General features: G+C 48.1%; 1 protein-coding gene across 1 annotated transcript in view; it reads right to left on the bottom strand.

The window, feature by feature from the left end:
- Positions 1–24,229, bottom strand: part of TCERG1L (transcription elongation regulator 1 like) — a 65,100-nt gene that overhangs the window by 7,003 nt on the left and 33,868 nt on the right. Inside the window, exons 6-10 of the mRNA XM_021400330.1 lie at positions 18,192–18,286; positions 17,157–17,245; positions 12,298–12,452; positions 7,859–7,928; positions 3,000–3,135 (exon numbers count right to left, since the gene is read on the bottom strand). Coding sequence (XP_021256005.1) covers positions 3,000–3,135; positions 7,859–7,928; positions 12,298–12,452; positions 17,157–17,245; positions 18,192–18,286 — 545 coding nt within the window. The remainder of the gene's footprint in view (positions 1–2,999; positions 3,136–7,858; positions 7,929–12,297; positions 12,453–17,156; positions 17,246–18,191; positions 18,287–24,229) is intronic.

The raw sequence follows: 24,229 nt of genomic DNA, 5'->3' as shown, positions 1-24,229 counted from the left end.
GCAAATGTAGCATTGAATCGTTCCTCTCGTGGCTGTTCCTTCAGTAACTATTGGCTTTCACGTACTGCAGGCACACACCTGAAATAACTGCTGGTTGCAGAAGTTTGTAATTTATTTCCAGGCACACACATCACACAGCGTTCATTTTGGAGCTCTGCAGATGCAAGTTCATAGAATCACAGAACGGCCTGGGTTGAAAAGGACCTCAAAGATCATCGAGTTTCAACCCCCCTGCTGAGTGCAGGGTCGCCAACCACCAGACCAGGCTGCCCAGAGCCACCTCCAGCCTGGCCTTGAATGCCTCCAGGGACGGGGCGTCCACAACCTCCTTGGGCAACCTGTCACTTTCTGACCCATCTCCCCACCAGCACCGCACTGTGGCCTTCTTCCCTCAGCCAAGAGCACGGCGCGGGGCAGGGGGTGGCAGCTCTTCCCAGAATACAGAATGACCTCTGTGGCCCAGCACCAGCCCAGCAGGAGAGGAAACGAGAGCTGAGCTTCCCTTTGTTTCCCAGTTCGAAGATCCTGCTTTTAATCTGAGTCCAGAGTGCAGTGAAAAATCTCATGAAAATGCAATGTACCGGAGTTGGAGAAGTATGTTTAGAAGGGAAAAGACATCTATCTGAATAGCTGATTTTATTTTTTCTTCTCTCTGGAAACCCAGCAACGATGGCACATTGAGAGTTCGGCTTTGATGAAAAGACTGCTAAGAAAAGTGAAGTGCTTGCTATTTCCAGCAGGTGCATTTATCTTCATCAGCAAAGGCTTCACAGCCCCAGGGACACCCTGACCCAGGGGGAGCGATGCCCACAGCAGACACACTCTGACCCGCACTGAAGGGGGTTAACGGCCCTTCCAGGGACAGTTCAGGGTCTGTCTGAAAAATGGGCAGAAATGCAGGCTGTGGAGAAACAAGGAACCAAGGCAGCCTGTTCTTCCGTTGTTCTGTGCGACGTGCTGAGGCTGAGAACTATTTAGATGCAGTTCGGTGGAGGTTAAAGCCCCTCACTTTTATGCGTGCTAATGTTAAGAAAGCAAAATCTGGGTGACAGTGGTGTTTTGAATTCATATCCTTTTGAAGTTCTGCTTCATGGACATTCTAGCAAACAGAATTCTTTCCCAGAAAGGGGAAGGTGATGGATCCCAGCGAGATAATGGAACTTGAATGCCTGGATCCCACAGCTGTCGGCAGAGGCTGCAATTTGTCCCCAGGACTTTGTGGAAACCGTTGAACTTCCCTGAGGATCGCGTCAGAGATTACATTCCTACATGAGAAAACTTGCCATAGACTTGGGAATAGTGCTGCTGCCTCGGAGCTGCACCAAAATCACGCTGCTTTTTTAATTTTACAGGAAATATTCTTTCATTGCAACATTTCAAGCGTGAAGACTCATAACTATGCTGAAGAACTCGATCCAGTTCAAGCTCTTTGTGACACTGTCAAGTACCATCTCGAGAAAAAACAGCATGACAAGGAAATGGCAGGAGGCTGCCATGCCAGCACCAGGCCCAAGGAAGGCGAGTGGGATCAGTGCACTTTGGGAAATGTCAGCTGAGCCCACCCAGCGCCTTGTCAGGCCACCTAGAAAGGCTCTGGGTCAAAGCAAAGAATCCTATTACGCATGTATTTTTCAATAACAGCAAAAATAAATGGCAAATTCACTGCGTTCCTTATTTTGATGCGCAGGGCAGAGTCTTAAACTGGAAACGTTTGAATCCTGTTACCAGCTAACCTGATACCTCTCAATTTGGACTTATTGTCCCCTGACTTAAAGTAAGTCAGCAAGAGTCTTCAAGCGGTATTCCTTTCTGGCACTTCTGTGGTTTTTAAGCTTAAATAACAAAATGCATGAATAAAAGTGGGGCTGGCGTGGAGATAATTTGCTGCTGAACTTCTGAACCTGTGAAGTCTACTGACTAACAACGGTAACTTCTACTGCTTTACTGCCTAACAACACGCCCCCGATTTTGTTTTCTTTACAGAAGTTACATAAGATTCTAGAGAATACAGATTTGGAAAGTGCTGGAGGAAGGTATAAAATCTGCCACACACAACTGCACTACACACTCATTTCCAGTTGCAGGCATAGGGCTGAAGCGTGCTACCTCCATTAAATCCATTCCCGCTTCCTTGAAGATGAAGGGACACTGGGATACAAAAGTTTGCACTGGCAATTTTATATTTAAAAGCAACTGTATTGTTGATGGTAACCTTTACAGGGCCAGTTCAGCGCAGGTTTATGAGTGCTATGGCAGAAAATAAAAGTCAGGGTGAAGCTCTTTACAAAACTGGTAACAGGATGCTGTTACCGTGATCTGTAACTCCTGTTTTTCTTTCGCTCAAGAGGCTCACAGTGCTGATGGATTCTATCTGTAAATTGAGTTTATGCTCCATCTAGCTGCTCATAACCTCGCTCAGGCCCTGGGAAGACTATAAGAGAAAATGGCCAAGGGAAATGGCCCTGGGACTGCCAGGTCTTCCCAGCAGGTCCGAGGACAGCCAGGGAAGGCCGTGGACATGAGCAGGTTTTCTCTCCTGAGCCTCTGGAATGCCCATTCCTGCCAGGCTGGACATGCCCCACGTGCTGCCTGCCAGGTGACACACAACGTATCTTCCACGCTTCCTCCATCACATAGCACAGCCCCGGGGTCATGCAGGACCTCCAGGGCTCCTGGCACGTTGCTCCGCACGGCGCTGAGCCGCGGGTCCCAGCAGAAGGAGCAGCCACTTGCAGTCACCTTTGGGTGTGCACATAGGGGCTTACTTGCAACTGCAGCAGCAAAGGGCTTTCAGTTCTGAATGGCCACGCTTCATTGGATGGCACTGGGGAAAAGTCAAGGTAAAAAAACACAGGAGCTACGCAGTTAATAGAAAGCACCCTCCCAATTATTCCTTGTTTGAATGCCGAGCCATAATCACAACATGATTCCTGCACTGGTCAGACACAGTGCCCTCCCTTCACAAAGGATGCGTGCCGACCCACGGCCGTGTTTCTTACCCCTCTCTCCAGAAGCATATCTCGGAAATGAGTGATGCGCTCCTCGAGGGGTGGCGTGACCTCTGCTGCTGATGGTTTTCCATTGCTCTCCTCCGTGCCTGCCTTCCCCTGGTCAGCGACTTGGCAATCTTCTGTTCTTTAACAAGGCAAGACAGCAAACAGTTCAATAACTGTAACCCTGGGGGGGGGGCATTTTTAACCCTCTTCGCGACCTGGCAATCCATCCCATGTACAGACCTGCGCTGGAGCACCACTGGCCCTGCTGCTGCCCAGCCCTGGCCATGCCAGGAGTCCCTGCACAGCCTGGGCCTTTCTCCATGGCTGCAGCTGAGTTGATCAGCCAGGCGTTTCCAGGAGCACGCTTCCTGCCTGACCACCCTGCTCACCAGAGCCCTGGGGGAAGCAGCGCAGGCAGCACCACGTGCTCCTCGCAGCTAAGAAGGGCTCCTACGCAGCGTACTGCAAGTTGTAGCCATCAAGGAATGCAAAGCTGTGTGAGGGTGATGCTCTCCTCAGCTGCAATCCTACATCACTGGTGCAGTCACTGGAACCAAATTTTTTCCACCAGATAACTGCCTACATAATTTTAAGAGTTGGAGACCATTAACAATGCACTCCCACCCCACTCTGGGAAACATCATTGTTTGGAGGTGGTGTGCCCGCTCATAGAATCCCAGAATCCCAGCATGCTTGGGTTGGCAGGGACCCCAAACCTCCCCAGTCCCACCCCTACCACGGGCTGGGTGCCCCCCAGCTTAGGCTCCCAGGGCCCAGCCATGGCCTGGGGCACCTCCAGGGATAGGGCACCCCCAGCTCCAGACAGAGCCAGCGCCTCAGTGCCTCTGGGGAAAGAAATCCTCCCCACCATCTCAGCTCAGTCTTCCCTCTTTTAGTTTCAAGCCAGAACTCAGACTCCTGCTCTGGGTCCTTCCTGCTGCTTCTCAACGTCTCCAGCAGAGCAGACACAATAAAACATGAAGGCACCTTCTGGGGAGACCAAGAATCTTGGAGTGATCACAATGTACGCGTAAGGCTGATGGAAGCGAGCTGCTTGGATTCTTAGCAGCCTACTAGGCATGACTGCATTTGCTAATGATGCAATTTACTATACAGTATTGTTCAATGCTTAGGTTTGGAATTTCTACATGAAAACACTTTCTTATTTCCAAGTAAATGGATTACATCGGTATGTAATACGAGTTCTAGTACACTATCTTCCCTCTATAAATAATCACATTACACTTACATTTACCCTAAAACGATGCTATATTACTAGTGATTTCAAAGATAGCAAATTGTTTTTCTTTGCAGAATGACAGTGAATTTCATATTGCAACAGCAAATGTTTTCCTGTAACATGATCCATGAAAGGCCCAATCCAATTTCTAGGGTGCACAAAGAGCTTCTTCCAGCTGAAACTGCAGAAATACAGCGCACTGCTCAATCAGCTCAGCATCACAAGAGCCCTTCTCTTCTTCAGTCTTTCTCAGGAAATTGAAAATGATGTTGAGTATTACACTGACTTGCTTTTGTCTCGTGGCAGAGATTACAATAAACAATATAATTTTCTTTAGCAAATAACTGCAGAACTGTAGAGCGGTTTCAGTTGGAAGGGACCTGGAAAGGCCACCTGGTGCCACCGCCTGCATGGAGCAGGGACACCCACAGCTCCATGGGGTGCTCAGAGCCGTCCCCTGCCCTGGGATGTCTGCAGGGACCACCAATATGCTCAGACCTGGGCACATTCCCAAGCCTCCTGCTGCAGGACCCCCAACCCTGCTGTGATTCTGTGAAGAACAGACAAATTTGCTCTGAAGATTTCTTTTTCCTTTGTACAGAGTACAATTAGAACGTTGCCTGAGCAAGATTTGCCTTTGGCATTTTTAAGCAGTTTCATTACGTCTCAAGGAAATGCAAAGGGGCAAGTGCACCAGCAGCTCGTCACCCCCAAGCTCCTGGGCCTGTGAAAGCAGACTGGGGCTGGCATCCCACACCAGGCCCGTGCAAATCTGTGAGAGCAAAAGGGTCCCGCTCAGATCTGCAGCCAGCTTTGGGCCAGGTCCCCCATCAGCTGTCACCGGCAAAGCAAGCGGCAGCAGAGGTGGAACAGCAGTTCTGTTCTTCCTGATGTAAATGTAATACATCAATGTGAAGACAGACATCAGCGCCAACATCAGAAATGACAACTGACAGAAGTAACAGAGTCAGAAGGCTCTTCAACATGACTGTGTGATGGCCCCTCCGGCTGAATTACGATGCACTGTGCAGGAACTTTGATGCAATTGCATCTTATCATCAGCACAGGGCTCTCTCTACAGCAGATGATTTATTGTATGTCAGGGCAACCCTATCATCTGCTAATGGGACGACTTCCAGAGAAAGAACATAATTAAAACAGAATAGGAATTGCTGCATGTTTTAAAACAAACCCTGAAAGCACATAACCTCATTTTAGTTATATTTAACAATAAGAATTAAAAAAAAAACCCACTAATATTGCAAAAAGAAGTGAATAACGTGCCTGAGCACAAACATTTTTCAGGCTATTCAGCACCAAAATGAAAATGCCCATGGAAGCAGGGAGGCAGCGTGGGAGCACAGACCTCCAGCTGCAATGGGAATACTTCAGGCACGGGGTTCTGGTGCTATCCCGGCAGCTGCTGTGGGATGTCCCAGTCCCACTAACAAAAAAAAGTAACAGGATAACTACATTCGAGTTTGAAGTGAAAATCCTCAAGTATTTTACGTGTCATGGGCTATGAGCTGCAGCCTAACACTCGTACATTTAAGCAAGCATTGAGGCCGTGCTTCTTTAGCAAAAGGTCAATATCTAAAGCTCCAGCCACGAACCTCTGCATTCTGCCGTTGTTTCGGGGCACAAAGCAAGATGTCAGGAAATCTTTACATGTTATAGAAGAGAATTTAAAATTCAAAACGGCTGCAGAAATCACGTAGCGGCTGGGGGGATATGTGCTCTGCTGACAGAGAAATAAACACTGCGGGGCTCTCTGGTGACAGGTCAAACTTCTGAGGAATTGGGATCATCACGACCAAGTCTGAGAGGCTGCTGTGCTGTCAAGCCAAATCCTGCTTGTTTGTTTTATGACGAATGCCCTTGACTTTCACGGGACTAATTACCCAAGTACCGCCAACGTGAACTGGTTCCTCCCTGTCCAGAGATTTATTCTAGCAGTTAAATGAAGACAGGGCTAATGACAGGGTTCCCAGCATCCAACACCTGCTAAATGATGATCGTGCCATACATCAGACCCCGTGCAGGATCAGAGTGCTGGTCCCAGGGCTGTGCCCGTTTGGGCACGGCTGCAGTGAGCAGCTCTGGGCCGGGCTGACATTGCCCAGCTTGACCCATATGACATAATTTTCTGGAGGGGGATATCCCGATGAGAATAAAAAATAAGAAGACAAACCCTGGCAACACAGAAAAAGACGGAACGTATTTGGGCCTTATCAATTTTGACAATGTCCTTTGGAATAGAGGGAAAAGAAGAAGGAAGCAAAGTTAGCCCTCCGAGAGTATGCCAGGGAAATCCAGCCAAGGTGACATCGCATTCCTCATACACAAAAAGACAGTGAAAGAGGCACCAACCAAAGACTACTTGGATGCAGAGAACACTGGGTAAGTGTTACTCTTGAGTCTATGAACAAGTTTCTGGGGTCTTGGAGTTTGCTGTATGTGGAATTCCAACTTCTCAATCATTAGAAGGAACAATCATAACAGCACATGAAAAATATCTGCTTCTATGTGAAGGTTCTAAGGGGGGCCCATTATTGTAAGACCCATGGATTTCAATAAAAGTATACTTAAATACTTTTACACTGAATATCAACTTTAATATTAAGCTTACAAATACAAAATAAATACTAAAACTACACGTTTATGACATACTAAGTCTAAATATTTACTTTCCATATTACATATAAATTCCTTAAATACTTTGAGTACTGAGCTCAAAGGATCTGATTTTTCCTTCATAATAACATAAATCCACAGAAACTCTACTGAGGTCCAAAGAACCACCCCCGGTCATAAGGTAAGAAAGGCAGTAGAAAAGAGAATACTATTATCTTCAATATAACCACTCAGAAAACACAGACGTGCATTGTATTTCCCAATCAAAATGCCCCCATATACAGAACACTGTATCTATACATATTTATTTTATAGATTTATTTCTTTACTGGTTCAAACCAGGAGGCGATTCATGACCAGCCCCTGCAAACAGCCAACCCTACGTGCAGTTACTGGTCAGAAGGTCACATACAACGAGATGTCCCAAAGGCACCGCTTCATTTGAACGGCTTATCTCATTTTCTTCATACTTGGCGAGGGTAGGGGCTTATCTAGCACAGGTTTTTCAGCCTGCTTCTTGGCGAGGATTTGAAACACACATGGTAATAAAGGTCAAATAAGAGCACAGCAGTAGAGCTGCCTGCAGATGCCCCTGAGCTGGCAGCTCGGCTGCAGATTTGCCTGCAGCACCAGCGGGCTGACCAAACACGTGGGAACCACAAAGCCAGCGAAAGAAAATCACTTCAATGGAGATAAAGCTTTTATCCCATCCCTTTGAAATACATACGTACCCTGATGGTGGCTTTTTAAATTCAAAACAAGTAACAGTTGCAACTGCTAATATAAACATGCATTCTATTTGTGGGAAATAAGATATTTTTAAAAATCATGGAGTTGGATGAAGAGCAGACACCTCAAGAATGTCTCTCACGGCATCTCGGTGCAGTTACCCATACAGAACACAATAATGGTAATTCCCTTTGCACTAATCAGTACCAGAGTTTAGGTTCCCAGCATTACATATAGGAAAGCAAACATCAGAACTTACTTATTTCTCTTAATTTTGATGCTAAGATCATCATTTTCATCTCCTGGACAAGAGCTAACACTCTTATCTGCTAAAAAGAAATAAAGAGAGCAGTTAGGTTTGCACTAGATGAACAGGAAGACAAATTCCACAGAATAACTTTTCATTCCTTGCTCTTTGCTCCGACTCAGCTATTTACTGCTTTCCTCTCTGCACAGAGTATTTGAAACTTATAAACTCATTTCATGTTCCTCTTCCTTGCCCAAGTCCAATCTTTACCTTTGAAGCTAATAGAAATTTGGACATTCCAAGCTTCTGTGTAAGAACCTTGTTCTTCACTCCCTTTCTTTCCCTATTTGAGGGAAATTACTTGGATATTAGTGGGCTTTCAGCAAACATTACTATGTATCCCAAGTGCATGCACACAGCACGTGCTAAATCACTGCAGGAGGAAGGATGCCAGCTTAACACCGCAGCCTATGAGGACCGGAGGCAGAACATCAGGAGCAGATACACAGCAAGCAAAAAATGCTTAGATATTTACTAGCTATAACCTAAAATAATAAGAACAAGAAGTGAAAGGTGTTCTAAAATAAGGAGAGCTTGATCTCAACATTCCTCAGCAGATGGAAGCGTTAAGAATACACATAGCAATTTAATCACGTTTTAAATATACACAAATTCAGTGTAACTATTACCTTCTCTTGCTGAATTCTTCTTTGAGACATCCCGTTCAAAGTACAAAGAAACAAGAAAAACAATCCATAGACCTAGATGGCGGAATGCAGCTCAACCGCAATATTCTAAAGCTACAGGAGCTGCAGGGATCTCAGCTTTAATGAATTCTGAAGGCAACGATAGGAAAGAAGAGAGCACTTGGTGCTGCTCCCAAAGACAGTGCAAGGTGCAGATGGCGCCCGGCTCCACACCAACTGTGCACACACACATCTGCTCCCACCAAGCCAAGGTTTCCACAAGACAAGAGAAAAGCCCACTAATGATGAAAGGCAATCCCGTGAAGCTCTCAAGCCACCTGAGGCCAAATTCCATGTGTAGCCATCTTCAGAACAAATCTACCACAGCTCTCTGAAAAGCGGGCTGCCTCATTTCCTTCTGTGATAAATAACACGTTTATAAAACCCAGCTTTCAACAGCCATGCAACTGCCAGATAAAAGAAACCTGCTGCAATCCACCCAAGTTCTATCCGCCCATTCCTGACCTATCTCGAGTTCTCCCAGCGAACAGTCAGAGCTCCCCTAAATCCTCCCCGCTCTGCTGGCAGCACCGCTGCCTCGAATGAATGGAACGAGATTCGAGTCAGCGGCATCACGGAGCACCTCAGCGCAAAGGACAACAGTGCGAGATGACAAACAGCGCCCGCACCCTCACCCAGGAACTGCAGCACAGCGCAGTGCTAAGGCCGGCAGCCGCCTCGGAGAGGGAGAGAGGCAACCGAGCACAACCTCGAGTCATTAAGTGAAAGCGCTGAGGAAGAATATTACTTGACAGTAATCTCTCCGTGAAATCACGAAGCGGAGCGCCGCCACAGTCTGATGGTCTGCCAGGCTCGGCGCCGATTAATTAAATCATTCGCCTAATCCCAGCCATGTAATGAATTTCGCTTCGTTTTCCGGAACGAAAAGGAAACATCCCCATTTAGCAGGTGCGCCACGGCGCTGCCAAGCCATTGGCAACACACCGACACCTGACCCGCGGTTCTGCAGAGCCCCGGTGCAAGCAGACCGCGTGTAAGAGGGAGCTGGGCGATGCTGAGCAGGCTGCTCGTTGCTGCCTGAATGCTTTAACGAACGGTTCAAAAGCATCTGTGGGAAAAGAGTAGGCTAACTCATCCCTAATTCTGAACAGAGGTCACACCGAGTATGAATCAACATGCAAATTTCCGCAATTAAAATGCCAGTTTTCTTTTCTTCGTCTGAAATGAACAAGACTTCCTGACCCGAAAACCCAGGCAATCAATTTTCAGAAACCTGTCAAGAAAATGCACTTTTCCAACTTCAGTCTTTTTCTCTGTTTTCCCATCCACTCCCGCCGCCTTGCCTTGCCCACGCCCGCCTTCAGGTGTGATGATGAGTACCACACTCGTGGGCCTACGTCCCGAATCCCACCCCTGGGTCTGAAGAACTGGATTTTCCTTTCAGGAATTATCACTGACTGCTTCCTACCACCCTCGCTTCCGGGCTTCCTCTGCATTTACACGGATGGAAATGTTGGTAACTGTGATGGAGCAGATGGCTGGAGGGGTCAGGCTGTACCGAGCTGCTGGGATGGGCTGGGGATGCTGCAGCCAAGGGCAGGTCTGCTTCACAGCTCTGCCACAGCCAGCCCCATGGAGGCAGCGTCATGGGCAAATGAGCAATGTTTCATTTACGCCTGAATTACAAATGCACTTGATCTTTCAGTGGAACGATGCGCAGATAACCTGTAATGCCCCGTGAATAATTATGCCTGTTCACTTCTTCGTGACTTTGATTTAAGAACTCTAATTAAAACTCAGCAGCGGCAACTAAGCTAAACCCATTTGGCAGCCATTGTTGCAAACACACAGCTCATTTGTGTTATTTATTTAATCAGATTACAAGCTAAGAGAAATGGTAACAAATAATTTCTTTCACCTTGGCAGCTAATGTGTACTAATTATAACCTGATTGCCTCAAATACCGAGCAACCGCGAGTCCCAGTTATATCAAGGAAGATGAAGACTATTAGCAGCAATGAAAACCACGGTCATAAAGAAATAGGTGCATGAATCAAATCCTGGTGGAACATACAGATGATAAAGGACAGGAGTGAAGTGGCACCTATCAGCAGCACCTCAGTAATTCCTTAGAGAATACGAACAATAACCCTTGCTTTTGTCTTTGGCCACCACACTCCCTCGTCAGTAATTAATCAATCTTTCAATATATCTTGTCATGAAAAGCATATGTTATTTTTCTCCTGAAGAATGAACTTCAGCAGCTACGCTTGGGAATTACTAGATATAGAGCTAAAGTTATTGAAATCATACAGAAAAAAAACGATGCAGATTTCAAGCCCTTGACAATTTAAATCAATGATGAAAAAATGTAATGATGTTATATATTAAGGGGGACAGGAATAGAAAACCACTCTTTGTGGTACTTCTTCAGTAACTTTCTGCTACTAACGATGACATAAATAGTAGTTATCGCTCACACCCTCACAGCTTGTGCTGCAGTAGTTAGTTGGAAGCCCTGCCTCTGGATCAGCACCCATGCTATTGCTCCCAACAGCGCGAGTATCCAAGACAGGTGACTTCCTCAGCCACGTAGTGCTATCTGATTTTTAGTTACAAGAACTATGTTTTGAAGGAATGACAGAACTCTCATTTTCCCCCCTCTGTATTTCTAGACCTCACCACCCATCAGCTGAAGGAGGTTCTCCAGTGAGCCTGCTGTAAAGCACGACGCTCACAGGTCCACCAGCACCGACCAGGACCAGCAATGCTTCCAATGGTTGGATGTCCTCCCGCAATGGCAGACCTTATTGGCACAGCTCAGACATGAAAGCCAACATGAAGCCTTAGAGAACAGAGGAAGCACCAAGACTGCATGGAACAGCTCCCAGTAACAGCGTTAGGGGAGCCAACAACAACTGCTGGAACAAGATGTTTGGAGAACTGTGGTGGGACACTGTGGGGCCTCCAGAACATGGGTGAGCACAGGTACTGGGTACTGCTGGATTGCTCACCGGTGGGAACAACATATAGACTGGGCAACTAGGCAACAGAGAGCAGAGCAGATAGATGGTACGACAAGGGGCATGGGATGAGGGAACTGCCTCTGCAAACTGGCCACGTTGTAGAGGAACAGCCAGCAAACTCCAGCTCGTCAGCAGGCCAGGCTGTTCCTTTAGATTGTGCTTTGAACCACTTAGCATCTATTACTGCAGATCAGCATGCTATGCGTTAGCCAGTGCCACAAATTTCCCCTTCAAGAGTACAGTGCTTAAAAGGGGACTGGTAGATCTATGTTGAGACTGAAGCACCCAAGTTTCCATCAAACCTTTTAGCAGTCATTAGAGATTTACTACTGGGAGCTTTTCCCCCCCTACAACTTGGTTGAATAATCATTAACTACAGAGTATCTGCTCCTGTGCAATAGCTAAGTAATGCATTGGTAATGCGTTCATAATGTACATCTTGGAAATAAGAGTAATAAAACATACTGTCTTCCGAGATGTACGTTATACATCACAGATTCCTCCAGCACAAGAAGCCACCCGGTTCTTTATTGCCAGTAACGAGCACGCTCTGTCCCCTAGCTCCCCATCGGGGTGAAAATAAATATTTTGTAATAAACATCAATTTTCTCGAGGAAAGCCACTGAATCATGGTTATCCCATTTGCACTGAGCACGGAGACCTAGCACGGGTAAGCGCTTGGCTTGGCACAGAGGCACGGTCGCGGCGCGTTAGTTACTTGCTGCGGCATCCAGCTTGCGCTTGTGCGGCGGGTCCTCGAGGATCCTGTTAATGTCGCCGCGGTGCCTCAGGTCCACCGGCTTCTCCCACACCGACAGCTGCATTGTAGGGTTGAAGAAGAAGACCCGGTCATCTCCAGTCCAGACTACACACCTAGTCCAAGTGATAAACTATGCTTAGATCATGCCAAATACACTTGTGACCAAGCAATTAACTCCGAGCTTAATTCTTGTATCTCGTTGTTTGCTGAGCGTGAGTGAGACTCAGAGTGGCACCTGCACAAGGCTCCGCTACCCCGTGCAGGTCCTTGGGCTGGGTGACTCCCTCCACATAACACAAATTGTCTAGAGACCCCACAGAAGCAGGAGGGGAACTACTCTATCATGGTAGGGAAGAGAGCAAGGGGAGGAGGAACACAGTGATGTTCACACTGAAAGAAGCCACTGGAGAACACGTTTCATATTTTAAAGTGCAACTTGGTCACGGGCAGCTGCACTGGGGAGTGCTCGTGGCAGCAGCACAAACCCACAGCAGAGAGCCAGGGGGGCTCTGGATCCAGTCCAAAACCAAGGCCAAGTCACTAGGTGTGCATGCCAGTTTTTCGGCCTGTTCAGTTCAAGCAGTTGTCTCTGCATGACAGCACTATTTGCACTGAGGGTCATTATAAAACAGGTAAAGTCATAAGAAAATAAGTCCCGCACCACCTTGGTGTACATTCAGAACAACTCGGATTTACTTCACTGAATCTATATGTAAATAAACTAGCAGAATATTGACCCAAAACCTGCACTTTATGAATGGCAAAGAAAACTAATAAGCAGCTTATATTCACTCTGACTTGCTCAGACACAGACACATACACACTGATAGATGTGGCACTGTGGGCATGGCAGAGGTGTGCTGGGGTTGGACTTGGGGATCTCAGAGAGATTTTCCAGCCTTAATGATTCTGTGATGGGAAAACACTGTCTCTGATACATGAACCTGTCCTGGAAAGGACAAATCTTGCCAGCAGAAGCTTTGACGGTCCATTGTTATTAAGAGAAGGGAGCAGAAGTGGTTAAAAAAAATCTGGTCTGGATAGAAGACTACAAATGTGACAAATGGTCCATCCCTGCAGAGCGCTGTAAGAGGGTGACCCAGCGTTTCCCATTAACCACAAGTAAGACATCACCACTCACCTTGCTCATACACTAAATTGAACCCAAGGAACTCGTGTGAGATAGCCTGCTCCCAGCTCTGCACACAGCACGACGAAACGCCCGCACCGTGCACGCGAGCACAGAACCAGCTGCACCAAGTCAGCTGATGGCTTCACTTCTATTTGCAGTATGAATTCAGCAACACAATTAATTAGTAATTCCCAGCTTATTTTAATACACAGACATGCTGGCTCAAAAAACATCCTCTCAAACCTCTCATACTTTATAGGGCAAGGATGGGGTATATTCACTTCTTACTTTGTGTCTCAGAGCTACAGGCCGTGAACTGTAATTGCAGCACTGGCCCCGAGTCTCCTCTGCATGAAATAGCAAGAGGGATTTGTAAAGGAACATTTCCAAATCAAGACTCCGCACTCCCATAAATACCATGGTTGTCCCAGAGGGAAGGGAAAAAGCCCTTGGCATTTAGGTGAAGAGGACAGATTCAGCTGATGGATGTAAGCAGGCTGTTGTTGCCCTTTTATTAAATATCAGAACTGCGGTCAGGGCACAGGCCCAATCCCGAGCAGGAGCAAATGCCTGCTTTGAAATGTCCCTCACTGTAATTCATATTATTAGCAAGCAGGCACACTGCAGAATTAGTACCGCGAGGGGAATCGGCTGCATGGAAATGCTGGGAAGCTCAAATCCAGCATCCTGCCTGGGAGCAGCAATGCCACCCCACGCAGGTGGGACGGCCAAAGCTATTACTTGACTTGAGATTGCAAGCAGTGCTTTTGGAAACGCGTGCTTCCCCCCTGCTGACACGCTGCTGTGCTCAGTGCTCCTCTGACCGCTGGCACGGATTCTGGCGGTGCTCTCTAACCACTGAGCATCGCCAGGTCTGTGTGCAGCCACCCCACTGAGAAACTCCGGGTCCCTTGTGACACCTCTTTGCCTCTTCTGTGACTAATATCACTTGACATTTAATTTAAAATTAATGCCCCTTTCCCCACGTAACATGTCACCTATTCCTCCTTGGTACAATGACAGTTTCAATTATGCATGGGGGACGTGTGATATTTTGTTTCAGTCACAGAGCATAAACTGGAAATTCAGACATTGCTATGCTCATTTTTCCCTTATGGAAACTGTGGTTTAAGCATGAGTAAGGGAACGAGATGATTATATAAATATTTATTTTGTTTCATAAGGTAGAAAGGTTTGGCCATTAAAAGAATGATCTAGCTACTCCTGACAGGCCCGTTTCCTCCCATTTGTCTTGATTTCTATGTTACTTTGATGTCTGGAGATCCGAAGGCTTTCGATCCCATCGCTGATCTTTTGGGGCTGAACCTACTCTCCAAGTCTCCTCAATAACTGATTTTCTCTGACTCAGCAACAGGCAGCAGTTAAGTCTACACTGCCAATATTACGAGGGAAACAGGGAAGGGAGAGAAAATAGGAAGACAGAGAGGATGTCCAGGGGCACACAGGCAGTGCACGTGTAAGGCACAGGTGTGGGTGAAGCACTGGTGATAAGCTGGGCAGAAGGCTCCTCTTCATGCTGCCACTGGAGCCCCTTCTGACTCTACTCTCCCTCTCCTATAAGCCTTCCTCCCACGTCACTTCTCCCTTTGCATGGCCACAGACTCTTGAAACCACCTCCTCTCCCTCCCTCGCCCCACTCAGACCCTACCAGCGCTCTGAACTCCAGCCTTGCCTTTGGTCCTGCTAAGGACAGCAGATACACGCAGCACATAAAGCAAAGCATGCAGAGCAACCTCTGCAGTGCTGCTAACAGCACTATCTGAAGGCAGCAGATGAGCTAGGACTCCTGCTGGTTCCCACTCTGCCTGTAAACCCACAATTCTTTCCTCTGCATTCTCCCCTCTCTAGATCACCCCTGGTGATCTGACAGCTCTCTAGTAACCCAAAGGCCAGGGGCTGGAGGACGAGAGACAATTCCCATGTGTTCACTGTTTTACCAAATGCACTCCATATCCAGCGTTTATGGATATCGATCTCAACTTTAAAATTTAACTCTTCTGTTGAAAAACCGGTCAGTCTTAGTGGTGGCAATAATGGCAATTCATTTATAACCATCCCATGTTGCTTTTCTGGGTAAGGATAGAGGGTCCAAAAATTCAGTTCCGTGAATTCTTGCACCAAGTGCGCAATGCCCTGCAAGGCTCAGAGGGGTTGGCAGCACCTAAAGCTGAAAACTCACCTTTTGATTTGTTTTAAGTGGGACAATCTCCAGCCCCACTGAGATCTCTTGCTCCTGCTCCAGCATGACACCCCAGCATAAGCTTGGTGAGGTCACAACGACCATGGGGCTCGCAGAAGCATGGAGCCAACCTACGGGGCTGAAGGAAATTCAGGATTTGTTGAACCTGTGCTGCATATCTTGTTTCAGAGTACAAAACAACCAGAAGAAAAAGTAAATTCTGATTTAACACCCTGCAGGTATGCTCCGTGTTTCATTGTGCCACTGGGCAGATGAGGATATCACCTCAGAACAGGGCACAGCTGCTGGCATTAGGACTACACCATTTCCCACTGGTCGCAAGGATGAGTTTTCAATGCCTTATTTTTCATCTGAATACTCACTGGGTCACCAGACAGTCCTCTGGAGACTCAGAAACTTAAGATTTCTCCTGAGAGATTCCAGCATCTCTAGTTTGATGCTGAAAGTGCTGCCCATGAACCACCCAGCAGCCACTGCTGCAGGAGATGCAGTGCTGCCTCCTGGGCTGTAACAGCTCCCCTGCACTATACCCTGTAGCAACAACCACCAGAAAGAGAAATGATTAATTTAAATGCCACTTATGATGCCAAGATTAAATATGACATCAGACTGTACTTACTCCATCGGTTTGTAGAACGGCATAAAATAATAACAAGAAATAATGGCTGGTATTTATATGGAGTGCTTTGGCTGAAGATCCCACAGACATCAGTCACTGAGTATAAACTGATTATTCCACATCATATGGGTACAGTAGGTGAAAAATCCTTCTTGCCAACCATTCAGGACCGAAAATGAAAAGCAATTTCTAACTATTTAAAGACCACAAGAGCTTCAGTTACTCAGCACGTAGTTCAGTGAATGCAAATGTGGCCAGGACACCTACGGCATGAGACACAACCTTCCACAGATTTTCAGATATAACCCGAAAGCAACACCAATCCTGCAAGACTAAGAGACCACTACTGCACCGAAATAAGGAGGAGACGAAGAGAATCTGGCCCTATAAACAAGAACATCTCTTACAGGTCTTGCATTTCTTCCTTGACCTATCCAAGTGCCATTCAAACCAGATCCTCAATACGTGTGAGCTCCAGCTAAGGAGCACTGTGTTGCAGAACACCAGCAGCAAAGCACCCACGCGATCAGAAGGAAAAAGCATCGGGCATGTTCTGCCAGAAGCAGTTTCTGGCTGAGCTGAGCTGGGCTCCTGGCAGCAGCACACTGCTCTTACCTCCCGGAGCCCAGGCAGGCGGTCGCACCGTTTGCAGCGACGTCCTCTCAGTTTCGCTAACTACATGATTAATGAGGGAAAGCTAGCGTGGAAGCTGGGAAAGGAACACAGCGCTGCTGCTTAACATCCAGGGTAGTGTATTTTCCCCACGTAGAGACCACTAACGCATGTTTGGCGAGAGAAACAGCACTGATGAATGACTTTTATTAGCTCTAATTGCATTTGCTTACCATGGAGATCCTGGCACCGGAGTGGATGCCACGGGCTTGTTGCCATTTGAAGTACTGTCATCCTCATTCACTAGTTTAAAAGAATGATCCTTGAAAGAGAGAGAGAGAGAGAGAGATTAGTCAACAAATAAAGCCGATGCGTAAGTCTGTTATTGTCTTACAAATCGCTCCCTTAAACTTGAAGTGGATTACCCACGCCGCCATTGTACCCCTAGCAGCTTTATGGACGACCACGGGCTTTGGGAATAGTCCGAACAAACGGGACAGAATCAGTGTGTCCCATTTTTAGCAACACAAATGAAAAACCACTCGCTGCTTGCTTGTGCGTACTTTTCTTTTGCAAAGACATAACACTAGCAATCCCCCGTGCAGGGGGGGTCCCACGTGCGGATGCAGCACTGCTCTTGCCCTGTGACACAGGCACAGAAGCAATGTGTTGGCGTGGCACAGCTGACAGGTACGGGCTGCGAGCTTTTCACGGCTAGAGAACAGCTATTTACTGGTGCGGCTCATGGGAACAAACCGTGAGGAGGAGGCGTGGGAGGAAGGCAGCGATCCAGCTCAGTGCGGCATCAAGGAGCGACAAAAATGCACTTAATTAAAAAATAATAAAGCGCACGTACAGAGGTCTTCCTTCGGAAAGTACTTTGCTGCTTCAAGCACTGAGGACGTGCCCCAGTGCCAGCACAGCTGCAGACGTGGGGAAGGCCTGCAGAGCCTACAGAAAGCAGCGTGGCAGGAAGGTAAAAAGCAAAGGGTGGTTTGGGCAGACCGCCCTCCATGCTCCTCCTTGGGACAGAGCTCCCGAGGCAGGCGTGCAGGGCAGCTGGGTGCCCGCTGCAGTCAGCCCCATGCTCCCCGGCAGTGCTCCGTGCTGACAGAGCTCTGTGGCACGATTAAACAGAGAGCATTTTAAAACAGACTTTAAGAACGATCCCGCCAAGCTCCCGGGCACAGAGCTCTGCACCGGCTCTGATTTGTGCCGTTCCGTGTCATGCAATGGTTTCGAAGGGAAGAAGGGAACGCACAGCAGACCTTGTCGCCGTCCCTCTCCGCAGAGGCGCTCCTCCTGTCGGCGTGCAGGATCAGGGCTGGGGGGCAGGAGGCTCGGCTGCGTTCTCTGCCGTTATCTGCAGGGGAAGCATTGCCCTGGTTACGTGCAGGAACGCTGGAGCCGCTCCCACCTGCAGGCCCGGGCTGCTCGGCCATGGGGCCCCAGGCTCAGCCCCATCTCCCAGCCATGCACACAGCTGATGAGGAGCGCAGTGCTCCCGGCAGCACACCTTGTTGCAGTGGCACTCGTCCTTCAGAGAGAGCTCTGCCCGCGCTGAGCGTTTTCTCTTTCCCCAACACAAAACCTGCTTTTTTAGGGCCGTGTCAGACAGCACTGCCAGCTGCCTTGCAGGCCCCAGCTGCATTCTTCAGAAGCTTTGGAAATGGATTTTCCCATCTCTTTGCTAAATCATCACCGGGTCGCTAGACAGAGTGAGAAGAATGGTGGTGGGGACAGCAGCACGTGAGGTGAAAAACCCAAACCAGGCTCAATGATTTCCGTTTAAAGGATCAAAATGAGGCACTCTCAAAATACACTCTTTTCCCAATCAATTGCACCTCCCATACACTAACTGCACTTGCACTGTCAGTGCTGCCTGAGACAGGCGTTTGTGCAGCCAAACCCCAAGAAAAAGCCAGGTCGTGCTCAGGAAAAGGGAAAATAGAGCAATGTAGGAGGAGGAGAGGAGGTCGCAGGGAGGGGAATGGGGACACTGTGTCATTCAGGTGTCCCCTGTGCTCCTCTGCCACTGGGTCCTGGGGACAGACAGCAGTGGGACGGACACAGGACAGACACAGGATGGATGGACGCAGGATGGATGCAGGACGGATGTAGGACAGATGCAGGATGGATGGACGCAGGACAGACATAGGATGCATGCAGGATGGATAGGTGCAGGATGGATGCAGGACAGACACAAGACACCAGCAGAACATCCTTCCCAAGGGACAGCCCTGCTGCCTCCAGGGAGGCTAGCACAGTGCAGGGACACGTCCTGCAGAGCCTGCAAGCCGGAGGCACTGCCATGCGCTGGCTTCGCTTCTGTAGCAATTGCCACAGAAGCTCTTAATTGCACATGAGCTCTTAATTGCTTTTTAATTGGAAGCAGTTGTAAGAACAAGTTCTTCCCCTTTACAAAGCAGTTGTCCGCATCTGAAATGCTAAATGCTAAAAGCGCTTCCACTACAAAATGTCTGCGTCTGGAGAACAGAGAGGCCATAATGAACAGAAGGAAAGGCAAAAGGCAGCAGGTATCAGACAGACCAATCAGGGAAAAGTGGCTTTTACAGTAAGAAATCATTCAAAAGACAATCTTATAACTTCTTATTATATCTTACAGCTTCTTATTTCCTTCTCTTGTCCTTCCACTTCTCCTGAAGTGCGCACTTGGGCATCTGAGCCAAGTTTCCTCCAGTCACCCAACTAAAACTTGGGTTCAGAGAAACTATTTGCAAGTGGAGCTTTTCCAGAGCTGCGTCTTACAAAGTCAATTCACACATAAAATGCTATCCCATTAATTTGAAAATTATTCAGACAACAGAGCAGACACAGCTGCCACAGCAACTGCACCACGGGAAGGGCTGGAACCTCTCAAGGGCTTGACTCCGATTCACCACTGACTGTATCACAATGATAAACACGTAAATAGATGTCATTTTTCCCAAAAGATGAACTACTCCATTTTATATAGGTAGCGAGGAGGAGGATTTCCAAATCAAACCAACTAATTTCCACATTAAAAGAACGAGGAGAAGGGAGCAGCTAGTATGTATAAAGAGGACATCTCAACGCACCCCCTCTGCACCAGACCTCTGATACACACTATAGGACAAGCTCAGCCCGTGCTGCAGCCAAGCAACACCCAAGCTCAGCCTGTTGCAAGCTGTGTCCCTCCTGCTGAGCTCCCCAGCGGTCACAGCATCTTTCTTTTCGTAAGGAAACCACATTTAACCTCACTTCCAGCTCTGCCCCTTTCTCTTCCTATCCAGTTCTCTAATCCTAGAAAAAATAAGCTGGTTTAATGCCTTTATTGGTCTTCATTACCAAGCCGACTAAGAAGACAAGAGCTCTCATTCACCCACATGCAATGTATGCACACATGAAGAACAAGAAAACACATTTCCCAAGCTGGCATCATTTCCTAACCTACCTACGATAATAAAAACATACTAATGTCAACGGGTAGATTTAAAGAAACGGTTGCACACGTGAAATTCGGCAGAAGCTGAAACACTGACAGCTCAGGTAGCGCTGGCCTGCTGCAAAGGCAGGTAGCACAGGGGTGGCCCTACTGCTGCTCCTGCTGCTCTCACCCTGCTGTCTGCAGCTGCAGGTAACCTCCAGCACAAAGCACAGGGGCAGCTGCACTGACTGAGCTGGAGCTGCGGAGCAGCTCTCGCTCCCTGGCCTGACACGGCTTCCCTGCAGAGATGCTCTGTGCTGCCAGTGCCCGAGGCAACCTCTCATTTCTCCTCCTTTGAAAAGCTCTCACATCGTCTGAGCAGTGATCTGGAGCCTCACAGAGGGACGTGGGTGTCGTACCCCTGCTTGAAATAGAGCGCGGTCAGCGAAGCGCATCTCTCCGAGCTTCTACAGCACCGCTCATTAAGCATTCACACCTGACACGGACTTTCCCAACGTTCTGAATGTATATGAAATAAAATGGAAATAAAAAAAAAAAAATCTAAAAAAAGAAAAATGGGGGAGAAGTGCTGAAAGTCACCGTGCACATGGGGAGTCAATTATTTTTTACATCCACAGCAAACGCTGAGATGGTTTTCCAAAACCACAATATCAAGAGGCTGAAGTTCCAAGGCTGCATCCCCCGAGCTGGCTCTGAGCCCCCGGCTGCACTGCAGGCCCTGGGAGCGCTCCCTGGGATGGGGGGGGGGACAGAAGGACAAGGGACTGCTTCTCCAGACAAACTGCAAAGCACCGTGGGCAATCACAGCATCACCCTGCACTGCCAGCTGGTGCACATCATTGCTCGGGTTTCCTCTATTCAGTCAACTTTTTTGCTCCTCTTTAACTTAAGTGCACGAAACACAATGCGGGCAGGCAATTAAGCCGTGTGACCTCTTTCCAACATAATCACACAGCGGTTTTGCCCCCAAACTTTGCAGTGCAATTACCAGTGATGCTCCCAAGCCGTGCCCGCAGTGCTGCTGGAGGCTGGGGGGGGGGGGAGGAAACCTGATGAAAGGGATTTCTCTGAGGCTCCATGGCAAGTAGAGGACATGAATAATTCACGGTATGAAAATGAGAGGTGAAGTAGCAAAATTATCTCACAAATACGGCAGAAGATGTAGGTGTGTGACTGTAAACATGTTATTAAATGCAGAATTTGAGGAGACTGATTCGCTCCACAAAGAGATACAGACAGAGACAGAATTAAACTTTGCCCTGCAAAGGTTTTTAGAGGCCAGACCTCTGCTACTCTCAAAGGCAGTTTAAAGAGGTTTAAAATGTTGACTCTAAATATTGCAAAGAATTGGATTTTCTTCAAGTGCACGCTTCTAAGCCTTCAGTGTTTCGTTATTGCACCGAATGCCTCCGGTCCTGACAGACCTAAAGCATCTACGTTTCGAGGTTAGCCCCCAAGCTATCCCAGCCATCCCTGCTGCAGACATGCGCACTCCTGTGCTCTGCTCCCACAGGCGTGGGTCCCACCTTCAGCCCATCACAACCATGTAATGCAATGGGCATCTCCTGCTCTGCTCCTGCACAGCTCATTTAGCCCTCTGAGGAGTGTCTGCATCTGCTTTGACCCGTTCCTCTGTGAGCTGTCAAAGTCTGGGCTTCCTCCTTACAATATCTCTCTCTGAGCAGTTTGCTGCCTCTACAGCAATCTCTTCCCACTCACTCCGTTATTTTCCTGAAGATTTGTAACAGAAGCCGTAGGACAATGACAGCAAGTTCTTTGTCTGCTGTAGCAAAGTGGGCTCCGTGCCTGGTGCAGAGGTCCCAGACAAGCATCACTCCCAGGCTCCTCAGGCAAACAGCCAGCATGCTCCAGTAGATGACATCTGCCACTACTCTAACAACAGATCTTCTATTTTAAAGGAGACCTACTGCCATACCCAGCACTTCCCCAGCAAATGAGCAAAGCACACGGCACAGCACACCACCCACCCCTCCCAGCACAGACTGCTCCATGCTCCTCTCCCATGCACTGCCCATGGAGCAGCACCAGCACCAGGCACCACACTGCATGCATACCCCTCAGCACTGGGAGCTGCATGTGCGTGCTTCTGCACAGCCTGCTTCTACCTGGGCTTGCTTTCTCCTGCTGGTGAAGCCTCTGCATCTCAAGCTCCCCTCTCCAACCCTTTTGCTGCTCTGCACAGCTGCCCAGGCCACACTGAGCCTCAGTGAATGTCTGTTCACACAATCACAGAACCATTCAGGTTGGAAAAGCCCTCTGAGACCCCCAGCCCCAGCCAACCCCACTGTGCCCACTGCCCACGCCCCTCAGTGCCACATCCCCACCAGTCTGAACCCCTCCAGGGATGAGGACTCCCCAGTCCTGGGCAGCTGTGCCAGTGCCTGGCCGCTCTCTGGAAAAGAAATTATTCCTAAATTCCAAAATATTTCTTGCTGTCACACCTCCCTCTGCTCTTTACATGCAAACGTTATTGAACTTAAATCAAGTTCAAGACGTTGGCCCTGATCTTGAAGGCACCTAGAGGCCCAGGCTCCCACTGTGCACCCAAGCAGAGCTCCGTGCAGGGGCAGCCAGCAGCCCTGCTCCCAGCCAGGAGCGCAGTGTAAGGGGTGCTCTTCCCCTGACCTTAAGGGAAACGTTTTAGTTTCAGCTAGGATTGAATTGGTTTCTTCAGAGTGCTTGGTACAATGCTCGGTTCTGGTTCTAGGAGAAAAACGATGCTGCTAACAGCCCGATGTGGACAGCTGCAGCTGAGCAGCGCTGTACAGCCCAGGCCATCCCAGCCAAGGGCCCAGGGAGCAAATGGAATGAGAACAGCTGACTGAAACCAGCCAAAGGGGCACTCAGGACCACGCAACATGGAGCACAAGGAGTTGTGAAGGGCCGGGAGCTGGAAGCTCACTGGGCATCAGTTGGAGGTAGTGAGCTTGTGCATTGTTTGTTACATACATTCATATAATATAAATATAGTCATAACTCTCATCCTTTTCTCTATCTTTCTAATTAGTTTTCTTTCAACCCACGAGTTCTACTTTGTTTTTTTCCATTCTCCTCCCCATCCCAATGGAGGGGGGGGGTGTGAGCAAGCGAATGACCGTGCAGTGCTGATCCCCCCCAGGTTAAACCACAACAGGAAACAAATCCGATTTGTACTTGGCATTAGATTCTTCCAGCTTCCATCACAAAATAAATGCTTAGTGGAAGCCAGGACTGTTGTACAGTTTATTGCCTCTGTCCCAGACATCCAAAGAAAAATTTAATTTTGTCTGGAGAAAGGAAGACTTTTTTGTGCTATCATGAGCAGAATACAACCACGCTAAGCCTCACTGAACACACAGTTTGTGCCTTCAGAAACAAAGTCAGAAAAAGACTTATCTATATTGCAAAATGAAAGCACGGCTGCAAGGTCCCGCAAAAGACATTTGTTGGGTTGTTATTCCTGCCACGGGCACTGCTAGCACAGCACGGTGGCACAGGCTGCTAAATATGCCATGAAGTGCCCAGCTCATGGGTTTACAAACCCACTGCATGGAGCTGATGCCCACCAGCCTGCCCAGCCCCAGCTCCCTGCCTCCCACCCTGCAGCACCTGGGGAATGATGCCTGAAATCACCGGCATTGCTGGCGTTTCCTCTTAATTGTCACTCTTTCTCTGATTGTTCTTCCATTGGAAATAATGACAGCTCGTCGCAACCCGCAGACAAGAGCGCGATGTCCTCAAAAACGTTAAAGAAAAAACTCGAGTGAAATTGCTGTTTCTCTTTCAGTGTAGTCAGCAGGAAATCAAAGATGAGTATCAGAGGAAGATGAACGTGTTTTCCATTTTCAAGGGAAAGCCAGAAACAAAAATGAAGTT

The sequence above is a fragment of the Numida meleagris genome, chromosome 5 (assembly GCF_002078875.1).
Source record: "Numida meleagris isolate 19003 breed g44 Domestic line chromosome 5, NumMel1.0, whole genome shotgun sequence".
Classification (NCBI taxonomy): Eukaryota; Metazoa; Chordata; class Aves; order Galliformes; family Numididae; genus Numida; species Numida meleagris.
Note: the sequence above shows the minus strand (reverse complement) of the source record. Positions and strands in the feature narration are given on the sequence as shown.